General features: G+C 37.0%; 2 protein-coding genes across 5 annotated transcripts; both read right to left on the bottom strand.

The window, feature by feature from the left end:
• Positions 1-257: 257 nt before the first annotated feature.
• slmapb (sarcolemma associated protein b) lies at positions 258-8619 on the bottom strand. Of its 3 annotated transcripts, none has more exons than XM_026242141.1 (10): positions 8483-8619; positions 8056-8103; positions 6433-6558; positions 5685-5759; positions 5295-5600; positions 4073-4268; positions 2304-2463; positions 1977-2111; positions 1348-1435; positions 258-921 (listed from the first exon to the last, which is right to left on the bottom strand). In XM_026242141.1, the coding sequence occupies exons 2-9, from the start codon at positions 8090-8092 to the stop codon at positions 1352-1354; spliced, it is 1119 nt and encodes a 372-aa protein (XP_026097926.1). In that variant the 5' UTR covers positions 8093-8103; positions 8483-8619; the 3' UTR covers positions 258-921; positions 1348-1351. The 3 variants fall into 3 exon arrangements, with proteins under 3 accessions (XP_026097926.1, XP_026097924.1, XP_026097925.1); XM_026242139.1 differs by lacking the exon at positions 8483-8619 and adding an exon at positions 8211-8344; XM_026242140.1 differs by lacking the exons at positions 1348-1435; positions 8483-8619 and adding an exon at positions 8211-8346.
• Positions 8620-11702: 3083 nt separating this feature from the next.
• Positions 11703-21539, bottom strand: LOC113069144 (V-type proton ATPase subunit S1-like). Of its 2 annotated transcripts, none has more exons than XM_026242148.1 (7): positions 21275-21539; positions 18509-18549; positions 17617-17702; positions 17120-17361; positions 16605-16655; positions 16260-16503; positions 11703-12819 (listed from the first exon to the last, which is right to left on the bottom strand). In XM_026242148.1, exons 1-7 carry the CDS (start codon positions 21373-21375, stop codon positions 12583-12585), a joined length of 1002 nt encoding a protein of 333 aa, XP_026097933.1. In that variant the 5' UTR covers positions 21376-21539; the 3' UTR covers positions 11703-12582. The 2 variants fall into 2 exon arrangements, with proteins under 2 accessions (XP_026097933.1, XP_026097932.1); XM_026242147.1 differs by having other exon boundaries at positions 17120-17364; positions 21275-21537.
• Between the last annotated feature and the right edge of the window lie 4964 nt (positions 21540-26503).

Raw genomic sequence — 26503 nt, 5'->3', positions numbered from 1 at the left:
TTACATGCAATACAGACTGAAACTCAGACTGACACAATATAACAGCTTTTTCTGTTGTGATATAAACTAACATATGTATACAAATTAAACGGGGACTGAACTTCACTTTTGCTTATTTATTGCAATTATCACATCTGTTAGATCGGGTAGTTTTTGCGTCAATCTCTGTACAAGTAATAAACATAAATCATAAACACTCTATTAGGTCTCTTTTCGAGACATTAGCGCTCTTACGTTTTAAGTAAACAGTGCTCATCATCATTATCATCATCATTTAATAATAGGTCAAATCCTTACCACAATAAAGTACAGTGCATAGACTAATCACTAATGGCTTTGTATAAGGTGCAAAGACACATAGACATTATATGGTAGATTTAGGCCTTGAAGCCACAAAACATATGATCAAGTTAAAACTTAATGGATCTCAACGCTCTTGAATATGTTATTGCAGTGGGCTTTACAATTCTGAAACAATTTCTCATGGAAATGTTCATTCAGGGAGGTATAATCGTTTGTTTATCTAAGGTTATGTTATATAAGGCAATTCACTAAGTGTTTGTTTGGCAAAGCGACAATGTTGGATAAAATATCAGTTATAAGCCAGATTCTTCAAAAAGCAATGGATACAAAAAATGATACATGGTGCAAATATGGGAAGCTTGTGACATGTAATTATTCTAAGGCCTTCGATACTTGAGTAAAAAGTGGCATTTAAACACTCGTTACTCAAACTAACACCACACAGACTAAAAGGATACAAATGGCAACACGTCTGAGGAACATTTACTAGGTATGCATGTCACGGTGTGTGTGCTTGTTACTGGTTCATCACGTGGTTCATTTTGAGGTCTTTGAAAGCAAATACCCCGTCACGGCAACGGTCACAGCAGCGACGGGCATCCACCGGATCCATTTTCCCTGCGAGAACAAACATACAGATGACATCGCCTGTAGTACCACATCACCTATCAGAACTAGGTTACAATCAGGGATGCACATGAGCTGAGACGGGCACACAAAAGCCACAAGGACAGGACGTGAAGGTCGAGACACACAAGACGAGGACAGCAGAAGACGTACGGTGGAGGACAGAGAGAGCCAGGATGCCTCAGAGCTACGCTGGAAAACTACAACCTACAAAATGGAGTTGATTTGTTAGAGACACTTATTAGTGTGCATCTTATAAAACAAAGTGGACCTGTAGTAGGGAAACAGAAGCATTTGGGCAACGACTGGACAGTATTTGGTAGCTTAAGCTGAGAGGATTGTTTAGTGGTCATGCATAGCCCTGAGGATGATGGATGCTTAAGCAGAGGAATGAGACGGGACGGGAGCACTGTGTACCTTTCTACCACAATGGGCCCAAGCACCAATACAGCAAAGCCAGGACAAGGCCAATGGCTACGGCTAGGATGGGCTGCAATAAAGACAGCTAAAGGAGGGAAGGGAGGGATATTACTGAATGAGTGGTGTGTGTTTATTATGTGCACTATTATTGGACTGGTGAATTTAACTGTCATTAAGATAAGGAAATCAAAAGGTGAAGTGTGTAACTGATTTATAGTTAAAACTCTTCCCCTTTTCCAGTTCAATGTGCAAAGGCAACGCAGATGTTTGTCTAAGCGTGATGCTTGCATGCATCCTGAAGTATATTTTGCTCTGAGATAAAAGTTAATAGATCACAACACGTTCAGTTTTATTTTCTCTTCATGTCATTTTTTTAAGAAGTACGTGTGGAAACCTGTGTGGAAACAGTGTGCAGTTCCATTTGGGGTTGTTGTTAGCCACAGAAATTACACACTGCACCTTTAGGCTGTACAAAATGTTTCAACAAACTGTAAGAAGTGCATTGTCAAACAAATGATGCTATGTTTTTCAGCGCTGATTTCAAGAAAAAAAGTTTCCTCTTGAACTGTCCCTATTGTCAGTGCCATGGTTGAACAACATCAGCATTACGTGGATTGAACACTCACATGGTTTTCTTTGTCCTGCAGAAGCCTCAGGCGCTCTTGGCTCTGCTGCAACTGCAGATTGAAGGAGCGTTTCTCCTCCTCTGCATTCTCATACTTCTCCCTGAGGCCTGACAGCTCTGCCTGGATCTCCTCATACTGAGAACAAAAGAGAGAGAGAAGGAATCTTTCAGATTGAGCAATGAGCCTAGTCAATAAAACACACACACACACACACACATTGTGTGTCCAGGGGCCAGGTCTTTTTTTAGGAGCAGAACTCTTTTGTGACGGGCCTGCTAATGAGTCTCAGCCCTACTTTCTTTCTTTCACAACTACGATGGGAATAACCTCTTTCTGCAGTTCTTTGATCCTGCTATTGCTTTGCTCCAGCTGGCTGGTGGCTCTCTGGTGTTCCTCCTGCAGGACGCTCAGTCGTTTCTCCAGGTCTGCCTGCGTCTTCTCCAGAGTCTTGACCGTGTTGCTCAGGCTTGTGTTCTGTTTCTTGGAGCTGTGGGCAGGATGCAGGTTCAGATTCCAGAGAGATTACATCACAAGTCTGCAAAAAGAGCTCGTCTCCTATTTAAAGGTGAAGTGTAGGGCTGGGTATTGACTCGATATGATTAAATCATGAAACGTAAGTTCATTTATTTTGATTACTTTCTTTATTTGGTTTAATTTGATATCAAAGGGAGAAAAACAGACTTCTCTCAACTAAAGCTGTACAGGGATCTCTGTCAGTTTACTATAATATCAATCTATGACCTATCACACCGCATTAAAGAGCATCAAAACAACATTTAATTTTTGTAATACATTTGACAAAGAGCTGAACATTGTTTCATATTGAAAGTAACAAAGTACAAAGCTTACTGAGAATACTGGATGGGAGGCAGCTAAAACTAAAAGATGGATTGGTTCATCAAAATGAGAAGAGATTAAAGGGATAGTTCACCCCTAAATGAAAATGATGTCATTAATTACTCACCTTCATGTTGTTCCAGACCCTAAGACATCTTTCATCTTCAGAACACAAATTAAGACATTTTGATGAAATCTGAGAGCTCTCGGACCGTGTGTAAGCAACAAAGTAACTACCACATTCAAGGTCCAGAAAGGTAGTATAAGACATCATTAAAATAGTCCATAAGAAATCAGTGGTTCAACCATAATTTATGAAGCTATGAGAATACTTTTTGTGCACAAAGAAGACAAAAATTACTACTTTACTTGATTTCTCCTCTTCTGCGCCAGTCTTCGCGTGTTAACGACAGTATAACACATGCCTGAGCATTTCCTTGTATTCTTCTAGCTTGATAACATTAGAATTAAACCACTGATGTCTCATGGACTATTTTAACGATCTCCTTGCTACCTGTCCGGGCCTTGAATGTGGAAGTTGCATTGCTGTCTACGCGGGGTCTGAGAGCTCTCAGATTTCATCAAGAATATCTTAATTTGTGTTCTGAAGATAAACGAAGGTCTTACCAGTTTGGAATGACATGTGGGTGATCAATTAATGACAGAAATTTCATTTTTAAGTCAACTATGTCTTTAAATCTATATCGTCAACCCAGTCATAGTGAAGTGCCATTTTTTCCATGTTTAAATACTTTCTCCTACTCCATTTTAATATCTGACGATAAGTGAGCCTCTGTACAAATAATTCACCCAAAAATTAATATTCTGACATGCCTCACTCATCCTCAACCTGTATGGCATTATTCTACATGAAACATGAAAAAAAAAAAAAAAAACACCAAAAGCACCAAAGCCATGAGGTTAAAGACTTTAAACATGCCCCTATTTTCGTAGTGTCACAAAAAAACCTGAGTGTGAGTAAATAAAGGCAGAATTATAACTTTTGGGTGAGCTATCCCTTTAATTTCCTAAGAAGTTTAAATGTTGTGGCTCTACAATAATTTTTGTCTTTGAACATGTCGAACATGGCAACACTGACTCAACTAATAGCATGTGTTTAGGTTGGGAATCTGTATGAACAGTCTATTTTAAAGGCAGTTAGTAATCATATTTGGTGCTTTTAGTGGCATGGGCATGACACACTTCACCTTCAAAGTAACTGTATATGAATGAACTGTAAATGCGGTCATAGACCAGACCTGTCCAGCTCTTTCTCCAGCTGCTGCTGTTTCTTCAGTAGCTGTTCTTTCTCTGAGCGCAGGGTGCTGCTCTCACTCTGCAGGCTGATCTTCTCTTTCTGCTGTTTATCAGCCAGCTGCTCTCTCTCTGACCTCAGAGATGCACACTCCCTCCTCAGGCTCTCACAGTCCTTCTGCAGCCGCTCCAGCTCGCTCGCTGCATCACACACACACACACAATTAAATACATACCCAAAGACATGCGCACGCACACACATGCACACACACTGACTCACAAGGCTACTCTGTTACATAACGGTGGAAGAGATGTGAGAAATGGGAGTCATCTTCTGAATATCTGTCGGATTTCTGCAAACACTGTTGTTGGATGAACCTAGGGCTTGATTGTAACCTCCACAAACACATTATATCATTCATCATTCTGAGAAGGGAGGACTAATTCCCCAAAGAGATTATGAATGTGAAGACATAAAACTGCTTTTATTGGGAAAAAATACAGAATATTTGTACGATGAAGCTAGTCATTTATTTATTTTTATTAATTTGTTTTATTAAAATCTTAATCTTGAAATTGTATTTATTTTTATAGGGAACAGGTTACATCTTTGTATCCTGATTAAATGAATACTTTCAACACTGTACAATAATGTTTGTATCATTATTATTATTATTATTATTAGATGGTCAGAAAAAATTGTGATGTGTTAATGCCAAGTTGATGAAGAATATATTTAGTCTTTTTTAATAAAGGTATTGTTTTTAATTTGTAATGTATAGTTGTTGTTATTGATATTATTATCATCATCATCATTATTATAAACGGCTTAGAAAATCTGATCATGCAAATTTGATAAATCATATTACAATCATACAGTATTTGTAATGTATAGTTATTATTACTACTACTGCTAATAATAATAATAATAATAATAATAATAATAATAATACATACTATGATGATGGTGATTGTTATTAAGTGCATGAAGTGTAGGAATTAAGATTATTATTCATTAATTTTATGATTATCAAATCCAATATTCTTATTAATGTGAAGTATAAATATAGGTGAATTTGCATTTAGGTATACACAATACATGGATGAGAAATGTTGATGTCCTTACTTGACTTTTACTATTTAAAGAAAGCAGTTTTAAGATTTAGGCTTAAAATGCTATCGGCCAGTCATCTGCAAAAAGACAGAGGTCTGTGGGGTTGTGGGTACCTTGCTGCTTGGCAGCTCTGTCTCTCTGCTGGTTCTGCTGCTGGTGACTGGCCTGTACACTGTCGAGCTCACGCTCATACTTGTTTGCAGCCAACTGCCATTTCTCCAGCTCGGAAGTTAGCGTAGCTAAGTTCCCTTTCAGTGCGCTGACCTCATGCTCTCGCTCGGCTGCAGTTTTCTCCATAGTGCGGCGCAACACCTGCACTTCCTCCTGAGCTGTGTGTGCTTCCTGACGCAGGCTGAAGATTGCGCTGTCCTTCTGATCCCTGAGATTCTCCATATCTTCCTGCAGCTTCTGGAGCTGAGCTGAATGCACATGTAGACGCAAAGGCAAATTGGTATAATACATGGTTTAGTAAATATAACACATGCACACGCTCCTTGACTTACTCTGTAAGACCTTTATCTGTTTTGCTGACTCCTCTGCCTGCTGCTTATTGCCTCTTTTCTCCTCCTCCAATAGACCTGTAATATACAGCACAGGTCACTAGGGGGACCTTTTGAGCATGACTGCCATTCCAAATAAATTTCTAATTTTCACAATCTTATATAAATAATATGCATACAATAATTAATATTCAAAAACTAAAATAAAAAATAATATTTTAAAACCATGTAATATTTATAATTGTTAAATATAATTACTATATATATATATATATATATATATATATATATATATATATATATATATATATATATATATATATATATATATATATAAATACACACACACACACACACACACACACAGTATAGTCAGGCAAAGTTGAGCACTGATCTAGAATCAGTTCTTGTCTCAAATTTAAATATCTAAAACAAAATTCAAATTCATACTCAAATGTGAGTAGTTTCTGTGCAGTTAAGGCTAACAAGTTTCAAAATCATTCTGATGGTACACTTCTAACAAGGCGAATGTCTTCGGTTTCTTTCCCAAGCTCCCTACTCAAAAGTCTGTTCTCGGAGTATGTAAGTTTGGTGATTGGGAATGAAATACCACAAAAAGGGTGGATTGCAGCAATAAATGCACTAATACAGCTATCCACTGTAATTCGACAGTGATGTGTTTACAACAGTGAATTCCACTCTTCAAAGTTGCACACAACTACATAGAGCTGCTTTAAAGTCCCTCTCTTACCTTGGAGTTCAATACACTTGCGTTTGCCCGAGTTGGCCTGTTCATTGGCTTCCTGCAGCTCCTGGTTCAGCTGCTGAATGACCTTCTCAGACTCACTGGCCTCCACAGTGCTCCTGTTCAGCTCATCTGGAGAAATGATTACACATCCACCGCTGATGACTTCTAATGGGAACTATTACATGCATAATTAGACACTATTATGGTGCTCTGCTGTAAGAGAATCACTCTTCCGTCAACCGTTAATGGCGATCGGTGTCTTTATCTCTGTATCAGCATCACGGAGTTGCATTTCAACTTTGCCGGATTGTTCTGCCCTCTGACGAAGTGCAAACCATGTCTCCAAAGGTTAATTAAATCAGAATGAATCGCATGGTAATTTCCCTGGAGGTCAGAAAATGGGCCTATTCCATGAATTAATAACTTGACTCTGAATTGATCTATCCTAAAAACATAATGTCATCAATAGGGATCTGCAAGAAGGATAGCTGGGGTTTTAATAAGCTGCCATTTGATTAAAAGTTTAAAAGTTCTAATGTTATACATTTTATAATGAATCATAAATGAAGTCTTTAGACTGCTATAAAAAAACATTAATGAAGATTTTCAACTGATCCATTGCTCTGTAAATGTTACAGTACATTTACCGGCTGTAATTTAGATTGCCTAAACTTAGAAACAAACCTGCTCCTCTTCCTCTAAATATGGGTTGCTGAAAACCAGGCCATCTTATCAAATGCTCCAGAAAGGTATGACCTCATCTCACGAACTCAAGGGTGTATACCATATATGGCCATATCAAGGACATATCATGGCAATCAGAGAGACGGAATTCCAGAAAATTGAACTTCACATGCCTTGCTTGCATGACTAAGCTAAAATACCGAAGCCTGTGCAGGCCAAACACAACTGCCACAGCAGAGAGGTCGGAGCCATAAACGTTTCAGGAGGTACTGAGGTGGGTAATGTTTATTGATGCCATTCTGCATCAAGAACTCAATCTCTCAGCAGGGTACGAGGACACATAGGAACACTCTGTCCTAATTTATATTTGAGTCTGTGGAGGAGGAAGACAGACATGCAGACAGGAAAACAAAGTCAGATAGACAAAATTTCTGCCATGATTAAAGTATTCGCACAGGCTGGAAAACCGCTCCAGCCAAAACCATTTCATTGTAGGTAATGACAACAAAACTCTGCCATGCATGATTAAATTCCATAATAAAATGATTTTAGTAAAATTACTTTGCATTCAACTACTGAAGTGCACTGCAAAAAATATAGTTAAAGCCAAACAGAAATTAACAAAATAAATATTAATACATCTTGTTTATCTCTCTATTTGTCCTTTTTTCATTGTTAAAAATAATAAAAAAATCATTATAGAAATCATTGATGCGATATTTAAAAAATACATCACAGACACGTACTCCAACCCTGCTCAAAATTAACTAGATTTACATAGTTAAACAATCTATATTTTAGAAACCACAGTACTTTGACATACTGTAAGAAAAAAAAGGTTTAATATCCTATAAATGAATCCCTAATGGGACAGTAAAACACTATAGCATGGTTCAAAGCACTTCAACAACTATAGAAACTTTGCAGTAATGTGGTTATTACCTTTGATAATAGGATCTTTCAGCTTCTGTTCCTCCATTGTTTTCCCCACTGTAACAAAGGAAGCAATAATGTTAATGTTACTGTAAAACATTAACTTAATCTCTCTTTTTTTAGATATCATAGTAACTGGCTTGAATAGTAAAGAAAATAATTACACATTTCCAGGTGATGCTAATTATGACTCAGCAAGACAATGTGTCGGAAAACGAAAAAAAAATAAAAATCAGTTTTCCTAGATGGCAACAGATTTTTTTAAAGAAACAAACACAGGTCTTCGTCTTTTCCAGTTTAAACGTCAAATCATTGCCCACATTCAAAGCATAACGTCATACCAGTTATATAACACAGCTTAGCGTCACTGTATCAATTAAGAAGACTACTCATCACCTTCACTTAAGTCTGAGGAGGACTAAACAGATGCGTTTACCTGTAGACTCGTGATGTCACGTCAGCCGGTGCAGAAACAGAGCTGCAATATCCAAGCTTCTTTAACTATCGATTCGCTCCGGTGATGAGAACTGGACGAGTCCATTCTGAAGCGCGGGGGGCACCGACGCATCTACATATTGTGTCTGGGGGTTCACCTGACTAAACGAGACACCAAAACGGTTGCGTGGAAAATAATACGATATAAAACCGCTGCTGAAGTATATTTTATCCTGAGTGGTTGTTTTATTTGCGGAAATTATTAGCATACGTTGTCATGTGACGCCCCCCGGAGGTGGTGGTCTGGAGGTCTCGCTTACAAGCGTCCCGAGGCATCGGAAAAGAGGCTGCAGTTGCATGGTAGAATACACTCAGGCCCATTGTTTCACTCATTAACGCGTCTCTTATGTAAAAACGTTTAACAATAGTGGTCATTCGTGCTTGTATCAGTGCCAAATGCCAACCAAAGCACTGTGATTTAATAAATTATAGTATTAGTGATTAGTGGCGTGTCACGATGTCAATCATGTGACACGCCGATCATTTGAAGGTGAACATAAAAGCAAACATGCACCCCCTTTTTCTTAACAACTACATGCATTTATTTATGGTCACATATTTATTTAATAGTTTAGAGGGTATTAAGATGTAAACAACACTGATTTTGAGTGCTGATTATTTAAGATTACATTAATCTGTTTTGCATCAGGAAGGTCTGGGTGCTTCTGCTTCCATTTTTCTCAGTAACTGTCTGGCCATTAACTGATATGGGTCAACACCATCACATTTAAAAAATGTGTGACCTTATATATAAATATTGACAAATTATATATATATATATATATATATATATATATATATATATATATATATATATATATATATAAAATTATATATATATATATATATATATATATATATATATATATATATATATATATATATATATATTATATATATATAATTATATATATATATAATTATACATAATTATTATATTAATTACATTAGACATATTGAATTTCCAGTGACATTCCATTAAATCTCTTATGAATTAATTATGTTTCCTTCTTCAAGTTGACTTATGCTGGCTTCCTTTTCAAAATTTGACCAACTAAGGCGACTGATGTGGAACTAAGAGAGTTTACCGTGCTCAGAGAAAAACAGAGAGGGTTTGTATGGATCTTTCCTTTGTTGTCATGGCGACAAAGCAAACCTGTCTCATTCATAGTTCTTGCCCACGTAAGTGCTGACTGCACAAGATGGACTGAGAAAAATCAGACCCAATCACCAGCGGAGAATATCACTTGGCTTGAAGTAACCTTGTCCAGTGCCATCAATATAACCTTGAATCCTTGAAAGGGATGAGTCATGGTCATAAATCCCTGCGATATAAGCATCCAGGAGCTTTAATGACAACAAAATGAAGACGAGTTTGTCTAAGATTTGAATCTAAAAATGGGCCTCAAGAGCCTGAATAATTCAGTGTTTTGTAGGCTAGAATAAGAAGATTAGACTATTTCTCGATCATTCCCATTTTCTTTGATCCTCTTTATAATACTTTATATTTTTATATTCACTATTAAGTAAAACAAACAAACAAACAAACAAAAACCATTGGAACAACATTTAATGGTTTTAAAAAGGTTAACAAAATACTTATAAATTAATGTTGACATTTCAGCAAGATTTATATGTTGAATCAATATAATGTCATCATTGACATAGAAAGGAAAATCTACCTTTTTAATTATCATAATAATAATTATTATTATTTTATATATTTTGATCATAAGGCCTCTTCAAAAATCTAATTGTGTATCATCATTATTAGCAATCTATAGCCCAAGTGCAGGCAAAAGTGAAGTTTTTGGGTTTATTTTGTGATAATGACCAGCTGATTGTACATGATCCAGAATATCAACATCCTTTTTGATCCTGGAACAATATTCCAATCAACCAATCAGAATTGAGATATAACTTTTCAGAAAATGCTTGTTTTAAGCTTACAACCAGAGTTAGGTGCTTCTACACCCTTGCTAATCAGTTATAATTTCTTACTGATTTTAGGAATAAATTGTGGGTAGGGTTAGGTTTAGGGGAAGGGATAGGGTTAAGTCTATATTTTTGTCTATACAATAATGTTGATCCAGGATCAAAAGAAGATGTTGATCCAGGAAAATGCCTTACTTGTAATTAATATTGATGGGGTTATTTTCAGTACAGTTTATAACTGAATAGTTGTGTTTGTATGTAACAGGAGTTTTCTGAGTGATACGAGGAATGTAAAAGTAGCCATGGATGATGGATTAATCAATCAGAATCATGTATAGCAGAGTGCCGTGGAATAAAAGTAAATAATTGAGGAAAAAAACAATTAGTAAGCAGCACTCAGCCATGACTAAACCAACATGATATTGTTTGTATATGTATCACAAAGCCAGACTAAAGCCAGCTGTGAGGCCGTTAGACCTTGCAGGAAAACACACGCTGTGCTGTGAGAGTCAGTGACGCAGGAAGTAGTGCATGTGTGAGTAAAGTTCGTTTCGAAGGCAGACAGGTAAACTGTCCCGGTAAGAGGGCCGCGCCACAGGCTCCTGCTGAGAAGTGTGAGAGGAGAGCAGATGGCAGAAAGGGCAGGAAACAATCAGACAGAAGGAGGTTGCTGCTTTTTCACCGCAAAAAAACAATGCCGTAGCAGACAGCCAGCATGAGGTGGGCTAGAAAGACAGCGGTGATTCCTACAGCAGCAGTCTGTGTGGCAATGACCACTGTTTACCATAATAGAGAACAATACAGAAAAGGCATGCACCGTTTCTCTACCATTGAAGATATAAAAGTATGATGCACTGTTTTGATCTGATCATTGTTTATTGTTCAGACTGAATTGACTGATGTTCAGGAAATTGCTTGTGCATTTCAGTATGTACGACCGTCATTCAGTTGAACACATTACACATTGCAACCTCCAGTATCAGACGTGCCAAGGTAGAGGTTTATCTCTAGTCATTGTCATGCTGCAGGTTATTGTGATAATGAGTTACTGGTAGATATAGAGGTATACTGATTATGATACTGAGGGTATTAAACACTTACATGAATAATTGTACAGCATTCTTTCAGCATTACCTCACTATACTTATACTGTCTGTACTATAAATTTTCAAGGGGTGCTAAATTCATCTATTAGTCCTAATATATTCCACCTGAAAGGGACGGCATATAGATCTAGCAATTATGAGATCATATAAAAAAAATTCTGTGCAATATATCAGTTTCCGAAGCTTTAAAAAAAGTATTTTTCTTGCTATACGCTTTATGCACTTAATATTTATAGATTTGAAGGTGCTTAATACTGGAAGTTTGTTAATAACTTAAAAACAGCAGTTGAATCTAGCTCTATATGAATATCTAGCTGATCGTTTAAAGCCAATGAGTATATTTATGGAGTTCCCGAATCTACATGGTATAGTCCTGGAATACATAAATAGAATTAAGCACTGTACATTTATGGTTTGTTTTGTATGTTTCTTATTCACATTATTACTGTCAGTTACCCATCAAGGCTGACAAACAGTTTTGCACCACTTTAGCAGTCATAAAACAGTCTTGTAATTGGCAGATCAGTCTGCGGACTCCATTTCTGATGCATGAGATGGTGATTTATGAAGTACTGCAAATAAAAATTCCATATCAAACCACAGTCATTTCTGTTTCACAGTCTTTTCTCTTCTGCGACTGCCGCATTGTCAATTTGTATATTTCTAACCACCGTACTTGTATCCAGTCAGAGAAGTGCTTTGAAAAGTCCGCCAGAATGGTGGCAAGCTTCACATTTTTGTCCCCATTTCATAGGCTTCCCAGTCCTGGTCCTAGAAAGCGGTGATCTGTCCAGGTTTTGGCTCCAGCCAGGGTTTTAACACTTGATTGATCAGGTGATCTCAATCTGTGACTGTCAGAAGTTTGGTTAAAACAGTGATAAAGAGAGGATGTAGTGCCAGGGAGGAGGAAGACCAAGAGGACAACGAAGCCATCCAGAATCAGAACTAGCAATCCTATCACGCTGCTCTTTTGCTGGTTTTACAGCACCGTCGTCACTCCTCACACTCTGTTCTTGTCTGGGAGCTCGGCCTCGGGGGTGCGGGGGAAGTAGACGGTGGTCTTGTGCTCTTCGTAGCGGTCAATGTGCTTGAGGTGGACGACCATATGCAGGGCGTAGGCCAACACCAGCAGCAGAATCAGAGAGGTGATCAGACCCATCAAGATTGCTGGAGTGAAGAAGGTTGCACAGTCGCTTGCTGAAGCAAACTTGTTGGACTGGACATTAAAGGCCTGGATCTAGGGGGGTATAAAATAAATGTTTTAATTTGAATAAGAATAAAAAATTTCTTTAAAATAATTTCTGTTGCCAGTAAAACATGGCACTGAAGAAACGGATAAAGTATTTAAGTCAATGTAAGTCATTTTAGATAAAAGCATCTGCCAAATGCATAATGTGTTTCAAGATAAATAACCAGCCGGAAAATATAAATGACAATTATGCATAGTAAATTGAGAGAATAAGAAAACATGTTCATGATTAAAATACATTAAAATACGAGTTATGTGAAGCCTATCTGAACTAAACCAACACTGAGCTGACTTGATCTGAATATTGACACTATTGTTTTAAAAGGGTCATGTCATTATGTCACCAAATACAGAACATTATGTTTTGTATTTGGTATAACGCAGTGTGGTTTAAGGTTAAAAACACACATTATCTTCCACATACTATACATTATTGTTTCTCCTGTATGCCCTGCCTTCTGAAACGTGACAATTTTTACAAAGCTCATCGGTCTGAAAAGCGAGGTGTGCTCTGATTGGCCAGCTATAGTGACATAGAGATGTGTGTGTGTGGGGGGGGGTGTTAGAATGAGCCATTTTAGGGAGGTGTGGATGAGTCTTAACTTTGTAAAGAATATCTCTTTGGATTTAAGACTTTAGTCTGCAACTTTACAGATCTACTTTATGCACCACTTCAAAAAGAAAGAAAAAATAAAATTGCTTCATATGACCCCTTTAAGAGTTGCTTTACAGCAGAATCTTACATGTTTCCATAATTAATTATGCTATTTCCATTTTTTTCTGCTTTGACATTCTGTTCTGAAATTCAAGAACAGATGAGAAACAAAACAGTTGACATGTATCAGTCTGTAAAGGGTTCTAAAGCCATTTCTAAGGAGAAAAATTGAGAAAAAAATCCACAAATGGAGAAAACTTAGAACAATGTTGAACCTTTCCAGAAGTGGGCGGCCTGCCAAAATTACTCCACGAGCACAACGACGACTCATACAGGAGGTCATAAAAGAACCCAGAACAACATCTAAAGAACTACAGGCCTCGTTTGCCTCAGTTAAGGTCAGTGTTCATCTTTCAACAATAAGAAAAAACAGCAAAAACAGCACCCACGGGAGAGTTCCGAGGCAAAAGTAATTGCTGACCAAAAAGAACACAAAGGCTCATCTAACATTTGCCAAAAAATATATTTGGCAAATATTCTGTGGACTGATGCGACAAACGTCTTTTGGAACTTTGTGGAATGTGTGTTTCCCGTTACATCAGGGGTAAAACCAACACAGCATTTCATAAAAAAGACATCATTCCAACAATCAAACATGGTGATGCTTCTGGACCTGGACAACTTGCCATAATTGATGGAACCATGAATTCTGCACTCTATCAGAAAATCCTGAAGGAGAGTGTCCAGATGTCAGTTTGTGACCTCAAACTGAAGCACACTTGGGTTATGCAGCAGGTCAATGATCCCAAACACACCAGCAAGTCCAAGTCTGAATGGCTCAAGAAAATCAAAATCAAAGTCAAGGTTTTGGAGTGGCCAAGTTAAAGTCTGGACTTAAATCTGATTGAGATGCTGTGGCATGACCTTAAACAGTCCATTCATGCCCGAAAACCTTCCAATGTTGTTGAATTAAAATGATTCTGCAAAGAAGAGTGGGCCAAATTTCCTCCACAGAGATGAGAAAGACTCATTGCCAGTTATCACAAACACTTGATTGCAGTTGTTGCTGCAAAGGGTGGCACAACCAGTTATTAGATTTAGAGGGCAATTACATTTTCACGTTGTGCCAGGAAGTTTGAATGGCTTTTTTCCCTTAGTACAGTTTTTCTTAGTCGCTTTGGTGCATTTCTCGAATCATCCTTAATATTTGCAAAGACATATGTGCATTTATCAGATCTCTTTGTACAAACAGCACCACAAAATGAATAACCTGCAAAAGCCTGTAATTTACTCAGAATAAGTATTTAAGCCAATGAACATATCAGTGCCATTAGAATGAAAGTCCCTGTGCTCTTTCTCACAAACAATATATATATATATATATATATACAGTTACTGTATTGAAATGCAGAAGTCTGCACTTCGTATGCCATCCATTTCAAAAGTACAAATTTACACATTACTGTATGTAAGCAGTGCATTGATTGAAAGAGACTGGATAGGATTCATAATTACTCTTTTTACTAGTAAAAACACACACTTGTTATTGTGATATAAAAAAGGAAAAAATATGGGCACAAAGGCGAAAATACAAAATTTTTAAAGGCAAGCACTGGAAACCCACCTCGGCCATTGTAAGGCCATGATTGACAACATGGTCCACACTGAACCTTATTTCATCCGATGTGCTATGTCCTTGGCTTCTTCTGTCTTTTCCTCTGATTTGCCTCTGCACCCTTCCACCATGCACCCTTCCTCCTATTCCTCCTCTCAGCTGTTGATCCTGATCCTTTCCTGGATGTTCATCGAATGTCAGAATTTGTAACTAGTGTGGTGTCCTCTGTCTATGCTTTCCAATTGAAGGTTCATGAGATGCACCTTTGAGCTATTTCAGATAACTGGTTTATCATTGGTATGATATACATTTCATTAGTAAAAGTCACAATTGACTGCCAAAATTCATGGCAAATTTACAAAAAGTCTAATTTAAATGTGTTGAAAATATGCTTTGACAGTTTTTGACAACTAGATCAACCATTTTGCATTTCATTACTTAGATGTTTTTAGGGGTAAGACTAGAGAACTACATAATACATTTTGAGCAACATGACATTAGCAACTAATGTAGGAAACTGCAGACAAATGCACATAATCAATTGCATGAATGTACCAAAGCAATCGCAACTTGTTCAAAGGAATGAGAAACAGTTTTTATGATGTGCACAAGTGACTAGATGTGGAGGTTGAACAAGTGGTTTTGAGAATTCTATTTCTGATCTGAGAAATGCACCAAAGTGACTGAGAAAAACTGTAACATTTTGAATTTAGCATTTACATTTGATCCGAATCTGAAGTGTAAAAAATACGCAAAAAATGAAAAGAAAAAAAAAAACAGGAAGGGGCAAAATCCTTTTCACACCACTGTATAAAAAATGTCTTGAAAGATGCATTTTTTTTTGAATATAGTTTATAAGATATAATAGTGAAGTATAATTTAGAAAAAAAAAATTGTGTTTCTGGGTTGTTTTGTCCTGGGTTAAGTTTTTTTTTTTTGCCACGTGAACAGCCCAAAATAACGATCCCATAGTTTTTCATGAAACCACAGATGCCAATACAGAACTTTAATTGTTTTTTAAATTTTTTTTTTTTATAAATATTATAAATATAAAATATAAATATATTCAAAGTAATTTCAAATATGTCAGTAAAAACTCTTAGCAATACTGAACTTATAAAATTCAGTTAACTATCAAGCACATTTTGTGGAAGCTACCTGGAAATCTGTGAAAGTGATGTGCCAGTTTGCCGAGCTGTCAGTGTGGGAGCTGGGCACCAGTAGGGTGTCATATTTCTGTAAGCTGCTGACATGCTGGCAGTGGTAAGAATAGGTGGCAGGGGCATAGACCTCTGTAGCATTGAATGTGGCCTCATGAGTCCAGTTGTAGTGGATGTGAACGCTGTCCAGAGTGAACCAGTTCTGGCTTACTGATTCATAATATGTGTTGGACATCTGAAGCCTTCAGAAAACAAACAAGAGGAAGTAATTAACAAGTGAATGCAATTATCAGCCTATGAGGTGTTGCTCAAGCAAATACAGGAGAAGAAAAAGAGTGTTTACCTGATGACAAGTCCCCTGATGTCTTCCACATCACCCAAATGCAAAGAAAGCCTATAAAAATATAAGACTGTCATCAGTACAACTACAAAACAAAACTGTATCTTAGAATATATAAATACGTATACCACCAAATTCAAAATTATTTTTATATATTTTTTTAAAGACGTCACGTTTCTCATGCACAACAATGCTGAATTTATTTGATCAACAGTAAAACGGTAATATCTTAACTAATAATACAATAAAAATAACTTTTAATTATTAAAAATCTAATTTTAACTTTGAAAACAGTCATACTATATTCATATTTTGATGTAATATTTTTGTGGTAATCGATTAACATTGTCAGGATTGTTTGATGAAAAGAAAGTCCAAAAGAACAGCATTTATTTGAAACGTAGTATTATGTAACATTGTAAATGTCTTTATCGTCACCTTTGATCAGTTTAATGCTTTCTTCCAGACAACTGCTGATATATGATACTGAATCTATGGCAAGAAGAATTTTTACATACGTGGCCTTCTCCTTTGTACAAACAGAGCCTTTGGTGTCTACTTGTGCATTGGATCCAAATACCCTCTCTGTGAGGTCCAGGAAAGTGTTGTTTCTGTATCGAATAGCCAGTCTCTTCGCTTTAAATAGGATGCATATCTTGCCGTTGTAAGCTACAGTCAGTGGGGAATAGGGTCCCGAGCTGGTAGACTCTAGTAACTTCCGTTTGGTTCTGGGCTGGGAATGCAGATGCCATCCAAAGGGCTGCTTGAAAATGATAACAGGAAAAGCTGAGCAACAAGTGCATTATTGATGGGTTTTACAGAAGAAAACACTCAGGGTTCAGACAGCAGATATGACAGACATTCTCTGGTCCACAAAAGTTTTTTTCCTCATGATACATAATTTTTTTTTTAACCATCACTGTGTCGTGAGTCTTGTAGGATCCTGGGTGAATTAAGGCAGAGATGTTGCTTATGGGAGCCAAGGTCACATTGACTATCAGGAAAAATGCAATACCTGCAGTATTCTTCTGAGTGGATTTTCAGCTGCAGGCGAATAACTCTCCTCATGTGAGGCACTTGGACTCTCAACATGTTCTCTATCTGCATCACACAATGTTGAAATAGGACAATGGGGGAGATGGCTTGGTGAGTTATTTCAGGACAGTAAATCACTGCTTTACTTAGCACGCATAGTGAATATACTAGAAAAATAGCTTTCATTTCTGCAGTATGAAAGTGAAATTCAATAAGACAAATAAAACTCTAAGAGATAAAACTCAGCACAATATGCGAAGTAACCACAATAGTATATTGTTTTATTCAATCTGAGAAATACAAATTCCATTTGCATTAGCTTTTAAATAAAACCTAATTTCAATCTGCCATGATACAACAGTTAGTATCAGTTTGATTGGTGGTTGGAATTTTTCAAGTTAAATCATTATGCCAGTAGATGGCGATATAAGTGATTCATTTAGTCATGTAGCCATCAGACAACTCTTTAGTTTTTTAGTGAGTGAGCCATTGAACTGTTCACTTATCTGATTTGTTTAAAACAAGCATAATTTAGGACCAAACTCTACTGCTTTGTGTTATTTGGAGACATGCAAAGTTTGATTCTGCTGTGGCTTCTTTTCGAACCATTTTTGCTGGTGGAGCGAAAATAGTTCACTTAAAATAAAGTGTCTAAACTGTATGCTTATTGGAAAAGTCTTATCTACTGAAATGTAGCACAAAACTGTTTCATTCAACCTGGCGTCTCACACAATGTTTAAAGTATTGCCAAAAAAAAAAAAAAGATAAAAATAAAAACAAAAATGCTAAATGTATTACCACATTTAAAGAAGCTGTAAAATTGAGCAAATGATGCAAGCAACCCAAAAAGGATGAAAGTAACAGATACTGACCTGTTCTAATTCTCACAGCTTGATATGGCGGGACCTCAGAGCTGTAATGGAAAAACAAAGCAAAACAAAAAGGGGGTTGATCTCTTTGTGTCAGGCTGTGGCCTACTTATCAACGTCTAAGACAGATTTCCCATAGATCCACTCAGCGAGATGCAGCAGTGATGCATGACCGCAAGTCTGACATCTTCAGTCCAGATTAGCATCTCAGGAGAAGACAAGACATTTAGTCGAATGTCGTGATTCTCAGGTGCTTAGGACCTTGAGTCCATCAACAGAGTGGGGGCTAAAAAGACTTAATGGCACCTTGCGTATATGTACGCACATGTATATTTATCTCGTGCCACCTCATCCCTCGCACTTGAACTTGCTGGATTATCCTTAGATGAACCGTTTACACGTCTAATCACAGAGATAATGAGCTTGGCGGACGATCTCCTAAAACCTTATTAAGAATCTGCCGGACTATCTGGGAAAAGGTTTCCTGCTGTGTGAATGTGTTGACGTCCAGAACTGGGCCTAGATTAAAGCCTGTACACCTGCAGTAAAGTCAGCAGGGTGTGTGAGTGCGAATGAGAGCATCAGATGACCCTGGTTTACTCTCTTTAGGTTCATCTCTTACGTACCACACCAGTTTGGCCACCCCATCCGCCTCTACTACACCCGAATGAATGCTTAGAGCTTTATGATCATGAAAGAGATTAAAAAACAGCAAAACATCAGACTTGTGGGGGACATAAACAGATTACCAAATGGAGCATTTAAGTTCAGTCAGTTCCCAAGCGCGATATGAGCACTGAATCAACAGCGACGTAGCATATTGAGTCATAAAACCACTATAATCCAATTAAGGAGACATTACGAATACAAATTAAGGTGTGAAGATAAAAATAAAAATGACATATGAAGAGCTTTAGAATAACATTTGTACAGTTTTCTTCTCTCTGTCTAGTTTTGCTTTAAAAAAAAAATGGAAATGACATATACAAATCGCATATATTAGCAGCTATAGAACTACATTTCTATTGTTTCTTCTTTCTGCATAGTTCTGTTTAAATCCTAAGACCAAAAACAATATAAGTACCCAAATGAAATATCAAGAGCTGTACAGTTTCTTCTTCTTTCCGGGTAGTTCTGCTACAGATTCTAAACTGAAAACAGTGTGAGCGCAGCCAATCTGGTCTTCAGAGCCCTGCTGAGGAGTGTGTGTGCACGAGGAGTGACTCTCGCCTTTGTTCTAATGCCAGTTTACCGAGGTCAGCAGCTGAGGACTGCGCTGCTGTCATTGGTTATGGCTGGACACAGTAGCCTAAGTGCTGAAATGAGCATTTATGTAATGAAAAGCAGCTCACGCTATGTCTTCACCTCACTGCCGCTGTCAGAAATCATCTTTTGCATATATAGATTATAGGTTTAGCATACAGATTAGCACAGTGCACTAGCACAGACTAGCACAGTACTCTATAAACACAACAATGATTTAAAATAGATTTGTCTGTTTGATGGTAATAAGATTATAGCCTTTGGTTTAATTTCGCTGGCTGCCATTTGTGTCTGTTTTGGTCTGCCGTATACACTGACCCTGAGAAACTTGAGGAGGGTTGTAAACCGTTTAACACTTTTTACTCCTAAAACACATTTCTGGACTAACAAGATCCCCAATGTTTCAACAGCATGCATTGATGGTCTTATCCCTAGAAATCCTAAGCTTAAGATCTATCTAGGGAGAGAGATGGGCAAGTTGTTAGGTTGTTTACCATAGCTGCAGTTTTAAAGGACGACATCTTGGTCTCTGTCAAATAATATATTCATATATATTATTCATATATTCACAGATAAAGGCATGGATAACTGAGAAATTCTAGCAAGTAACAGATAGCAGAAAAATAACTGCTTCTAAATATAACTTTTCTTCTCTAAATCAAATTAAACTCAGCTTAAAAATAATTTATTTCCAACAGTGACAATACTTGTACACAAAATAAGTTAGTAAAATATTGTTAATAAAAATTATTATTTAAAATTATTTAATAACAAATAAATATTTTAAATAATTATTTGTAATTGTTTATCTAAAACTTACCATACAGACATTTTCCAAACCTTCTTTAAAATTTACATAATGTAGCTAATAGATTAATAGCACAAAAAAAAAGCTTTTAAATAATTTGTCAAATTTCACGTCTTGTGAAAGTTTGCAGAATTGTAACATTAATAAATGTAATAATAACATATGGCTGATTTTATTATTTCTGCTCATTCTCATACAGTAATATCAGATGTTACCTCTGATTTAATGAATAAATCTAAATTTGACTAATATTTCGATTAATATTTATGCTACTCCAGTTATGAAATAGGTAAAAGAGAGCAATAAACTGATTAGTTAATGTACTCAGAGATGCTCCTATAGCCAGAGCCATCATGATCTCACTTCTTTCTTCTGTTTCTTGGAGTAGCATCTGTAAACTGAATCCTACAGACACTGGATGGGGTCTGCCTGCTGTCCCATTGTCATAGCCATGTTTGCATGTCTTATAGTTACAGTGAAGAAAAACTGCAGCAGACCCACAACATGCTCTGAATCTAAAGCCCACACACGTCAAATTAATTCCTGAGTTCCACGAATGCTCTTTCACCATTTTCCTAATAAAGCACATTTTCTTGGTGTCTCTTGCCCACTGTAAAAGACTAAGACAGTGCATCAGCTGCACAGCATCACTGCCCCATTCCCCCTCCCCACGCTAGAGCTGAAAGCGCAGCTCTTACCTCCTGTCCAGGATCGCAGGCACTTGATCGAAGGGCAAAGACAGAGAGATAAACACACACAGTAACAGAGAAAAAAACAGGAAAAGCTTGTGTTTAGCCATTGAGACAATCTGACGAGACTGCCAGAGACGAGGTCTGCTTCATAATCTGTTCTGAACGCACATCCCTAAACCTGGGCTCTCTGAAGGGCGGCCTGCGCAGCCAATCAGCGGGCAGGGGGGAGATGATCGTGCGTCATTCGCCTCACAGCCTTCATTCTTGCAGCCTTTCTCTCCCCACACCCTCACACACTCCTCTACCCCTCCCCTATCGTTTTTCTCTCTTTTCTGCACCCTCGCTCTCATACAGACATACAGTAGCTGCCGGCTGACCTCAAGCAAAGGGTTTATGCGTTTCAACTCCCATCCCAGGAGCCTAGTTTCATAAGCACTGCATATCTGGCATGGCTAGAAGTTAGTGGAGAGTGTGAATTTGTGTTGAAGCACAATTAAAGGCTGTGACAACTGACCTAGATTTACACTGAGAGCTTTGGTAACCAAAATGAATCAAACACTAGAAACCTAACAAACCTTTCAATCTCCATCGTGCATAGCAGGGTTACGATTAACTAAAACGAAAAGCATTAAAATAATTTCATTATTTTAAATAAGCATTAACTAAAAGGGAATATTAAAAATGAGCTGATTTCAGCTACACTGTAAAAACACTGTTTTTGGAGTGCATTTTGCAAGTAAACACTGTTTAATTTCAAAATACAGTTACAGTATACTTGCCATTTCTTTGTAATTGTTTGTGCTATTTAATAGTATTTCCAAGTGAACATATTTAGGCCTAGTTCATAAACCATTTTCTCACTTTCATTTAGTTTACTAAAGCTAAAAATGAAAACGTAAAAAAAAAAAACTATATAGACAAAATTTTTTTATAAGAATTAAAAACACAAAACAAAATTACAAAAACTTTAAGTATAATTAAAATGAAAATTTACTAAAATCGCATTCAGCACATAATCAAAAACTGTAATAGTATTTCAGTGATATTATAATAACGCTGGTGCATTGCATAACAATCCTAAAGGTATAATACACCCCAAAATTATTATTTTTACTCACCCTCCATGTCATTCTAAACCTGAATGTTTTTATTTTTCTCTCTGAAAAACAAAAGAAGATAAATAATCGTTTCAGATGTTTTTGTCTATCCTAAAATCATTGGGGTTCAAAACAACCTGGACCTCATTGGCTTTTGTGGTATGGTATGCTTTAAAAAAGCAAGAATTTTTTTTTTTTTGCATTTTAATATACAAATATAGAAAAACTTCTATGTTTATGGGCAACATTGTGTTATCTAAATTTATACCATCTAAATACCAGCAGAGTGGTTTTAGTGAGCCAAGTGGGTAATTTACCCCTTGTCTTGACAGTGTGATTGATGAGCAGAGTGACAACTGTCAGTCATCTTCACTGGGTAAGACAGACATGTTTTAATGTCACCTTCGCAATGGCTTCAATACAGTGAAATGCAATGAAGACAATGTGTGGTGCTGCTTTCACTCATAATGGTAGAAATAAAATCATAAAACAATACCTTTCTTTGCCAAACAGACCAATATTGCAGAAAATGCATTTTATTCAAATTTATAGACTACAAAGGATAAACTACTGACATTTGAGAGGGCCGTACAAAACTATGCTGAGGTCAGAATGTAGTTTGTATGAATATTTGTGAAAACTGAGACCTCTGATTTGGGACCACTCTTTGATATGATTTTGCTTACACGAGAAGTCATTTTTAAGGGAAGGACGTTTACTGGATCACTGTGGCTGTTAATGAGTCACACCCAGACTGTTTTCACCCAGATAGACAAATTTGGATCTTTCTAAAGTTAATTAAACTATGGGGCATCTAGCAGTACTACATTGACCACACCATGTGCATTGGATTGTGAACGCCCTGTTGTAATGATGTTGGGGAAATGATGCCCTCTTGTGGTGTGTGGTGTGCAGTTTGGTCATGAAAAACCTGTTAAAGATACAAGTCAAATACTACATATGATACTGTATACTGTATCTGGATTTAACGAGTCAGATCTGCGCATTATCAGACAACTGCAGATAAAGTGCTTGAATTTTCACCACAATGTCTTTTGCTCTACATGAAGTATTGTGATTAAAAATGCTAATTGCATTTTTTTATTAATAAAATGGTAGACTTACTGATCAATTTAAGGCTAATTTCATAACTAATAGCATTGTAAATACAATTAAATAATGTCTCATCTTACAATTAAATAATGTTTCATATTCTCAGCTTTTCACTGTACACCAAATTTGTATTCTTCAAGAAACATTTCTTATTATTATCAATTATTATCAATGTTGAAAATGGTTGTCCTGCTTCATATTTGTGGAAACTGTGATGCAGAAGCACAGCATTTGTTCAGCATTCATTTAATAATACATGCCTTTACTATTAATTTAATTAATTGCTGTAATTCCTTTCTGAATAAAAGTATTAATTTATTTTAAAGAAAAATCTTACTGACCATAAACGTTTGAATGGTAGTGTAAATAATTTTCACACACACACAAAAAACATATTGTAATTGTATACGCTTATTTGGCTCTTTGCTAATATCATCACAGTGTTAAAAAAAAATCAATGTATTTATTTTATGATGAAAAGCTTTAGGTCCTGGACAGGGGTTAAACAATAAAATATGTACAGTGTAAAAGTCTCGTAGCCTAGTGGTTAGAGAGTTTGATTCATAACCATAGGGTTGTGGGTTCGAATCTTGGGCTGGCAATACCACAACTGAGCTGCCCTTGAGCAAGGCACTGAACCCCCAACTGCTCCCCGGGTGCTGCAGCATAAATGTCTCCCCAACTGCTACGTGTGTGTGTGTTCACTGCCGTGTGTGTGCACTTTGGATGGGTTAAATGCAGAGCACAAATTCTTAGTATGGGTCACCATACTTGGCTGAATGTCATATCACTTTAAAAGTAGCAAAAATAAATGAAGAAGGTATGACAGAAGTATGCCTGACAGATTAAATGTGACCATATTTTAACAAAATTAAAGTTGAAATCTGTTGCTTCCTGTGTGTTATTAGGAGAGCTTAAATAAGTTGCTCATGCAGGAGATGCAGGGTTACAACAAGTGAGTCCTCAGAACTCATTTTAGATCCAAAACGTCTGAAACAACTCCACATATGGTGTTTTTTCTCGAATCTCTGTGTGCTTTACTCTTTTAGTTTGAGCAGCACTATACGTTGAGTCTGCAGTTTCTGATAAAGGTCTTTAAGGGGCTGGTGGTGATGGATGCAGAGCTACAGGCTATAGCTGGCAGTCTGCCGGTGGGGGAAATGCCAGAAAAGTGGGCCAAATGCTCCTAGTCGCAAGCCATCGGGCAGCTATGTCAATGACTTCTTAGCCAGACTCAATTTTCTGCAGGTCAGTGATCACACACAGACAATGGGGTCTAAAAGTATCAGATACAGTAGCTAGTAAAACCTTTTATTTAACATTTTTAAAATGTAATACTGTACATATTATCAATGCGTGGTATCGTGGTACAGAAATAGTGCAGAATTGTATTTTTTATATCATAAAACTGAAGATACAGCTCTCTCTCTCTATATTTTTTAATGAATTATTTTAATTAATTAGTGTCTCTCTGTGTAATTTTCTTTTTCTAAGAGTGGTATGACACGCAGAAGCCCCATGTATTCTGGGTTTTTCTTCACTCAGGCTTGAATTACGCTAGGAAGTACTCCATCCCTATTGACCGCTTGGCTTTAATTATGAGGTATCCTCTGCTGCAGCTGTTCTACAGCTGAGAGTACTTTTATTAGGTAAAAAGAGATGATTTGAGAGCTACAGATTGTTCTTTATTACTTTAGGGTTCTGCCGTTTGACACCTCCGATTCATCTCCTGAAGATGGGGTCTACATTCATGGCCTTTTCCTGGATGGAGCTGGGTGGGATAGAAAAAGGCAAGAATGCCTTCCAGGGCAGGAAGACATTGGAAATAATAAATTCATTTCTAAGCTATCATTTTTTCATTAATTATGCTCTTCCTTGCAGAAGAGTCTTGGCTGAACAGTATCCCAAAGTGTTTGATGCAGTCCCTATCATCTGGATCAAACCAAGTAATGTTCATATTCATCATATCATGCATATCATTCTATGTGATTTATTAATTCACACATCAGAGTGTTAATGTGTGTCTCTGCTGGGATAGCTTTATTTAATCAGTTTAAATAAATTGAATCAGAGTGTGTGGTACTGGCCACTGTGAGTTTAAAGACGTGTGGTTGCCGTTTAATTTAAACAGACATCTGAATACAAGAGAAAGTGTGGCTCATTGCAAGTGTTCAGAAGAACTCAAATGCTAAGAACATTAGCTCACAGGTCAGCTGTTTGGTGGGGTGGAATTGCAAGACTGACTGTCACGCAGTGGGTCAAAGCCAGGTGTTGGTTGGCTGGCCCAGGCTCCTTGAGTGTGTATTTTTAACCATGCCCAGATATAAATAATTTTAAGAGTGTAAAGCAACTAAAAACACAGCGCAGATACAACTGCCACGACTGTTGTCAACATTTCCCATTGCCTCAGGTAGAAGAAACATTTGCCTTTGAATTAAGCATATGCAAACACATTATTCCTGCTGGAATAATGATATTTCTGCAGAAATAGATTGCATGGGATGTGTTGCATGTTTACGAAACATTCTTAAAGTAATTCATTCTTAAAGCAAGTCATTTGAAGGATAAAATTACCAGAGCTTCTAATTATGATGTTAGGCTCTTTTTACACTTTTAATGCAACAACAACAGAGTTTTGTAATTCAATCTTTTTCAACATTAATATACTTTAGTTAAGGGTTTTTAACTACAGGATATAAATGCGGATAACTGATAATTAAAGTCTGCTGGTTATTCTTGTGGTTCTGATTGGCAAATTAGAGTTTATTAGTGAAAGATGGAGAAAATGTATGAGGCTGCAGAGGATGACTGGGATGATGATGAAGATGAGGCCATTCACTACACAATTGAACAGAGTCCTATTGGAGTACAGTAAACAAGCTGATTCAGCAACCAGGTACAGCTAAATCCCCACTTTCGTTAATGCACTATTAGCGTGTGTCTTATGATCTAACATTTCGTTTTGATGTCCCTCAGCAGTGATCCATTAGACTGCATCGACCACGAGGAAATTTTCACTGCTATA

This window comes from Carassius auratus, unplaced genomic scaffold (assembly GCF_003368295.1).
Source record: "Carassius auratus strain Wakin unplaced genomic scaffold, ASM336829v1 scaf_tig00000876, whole genome shotgun sequence".
NCBI classification, from domain to species: domain Eukaryota; kingdom Metazoa; phylum Chordata; class Actinopteri; order Cypriniformes; family Cyprinidae; genus Carassius; species Carassius auratus.
Note: the sequence above shows the minus strand (reverse complement) of the source record. Positions and strands in the feature narration are given on the sequence as shown.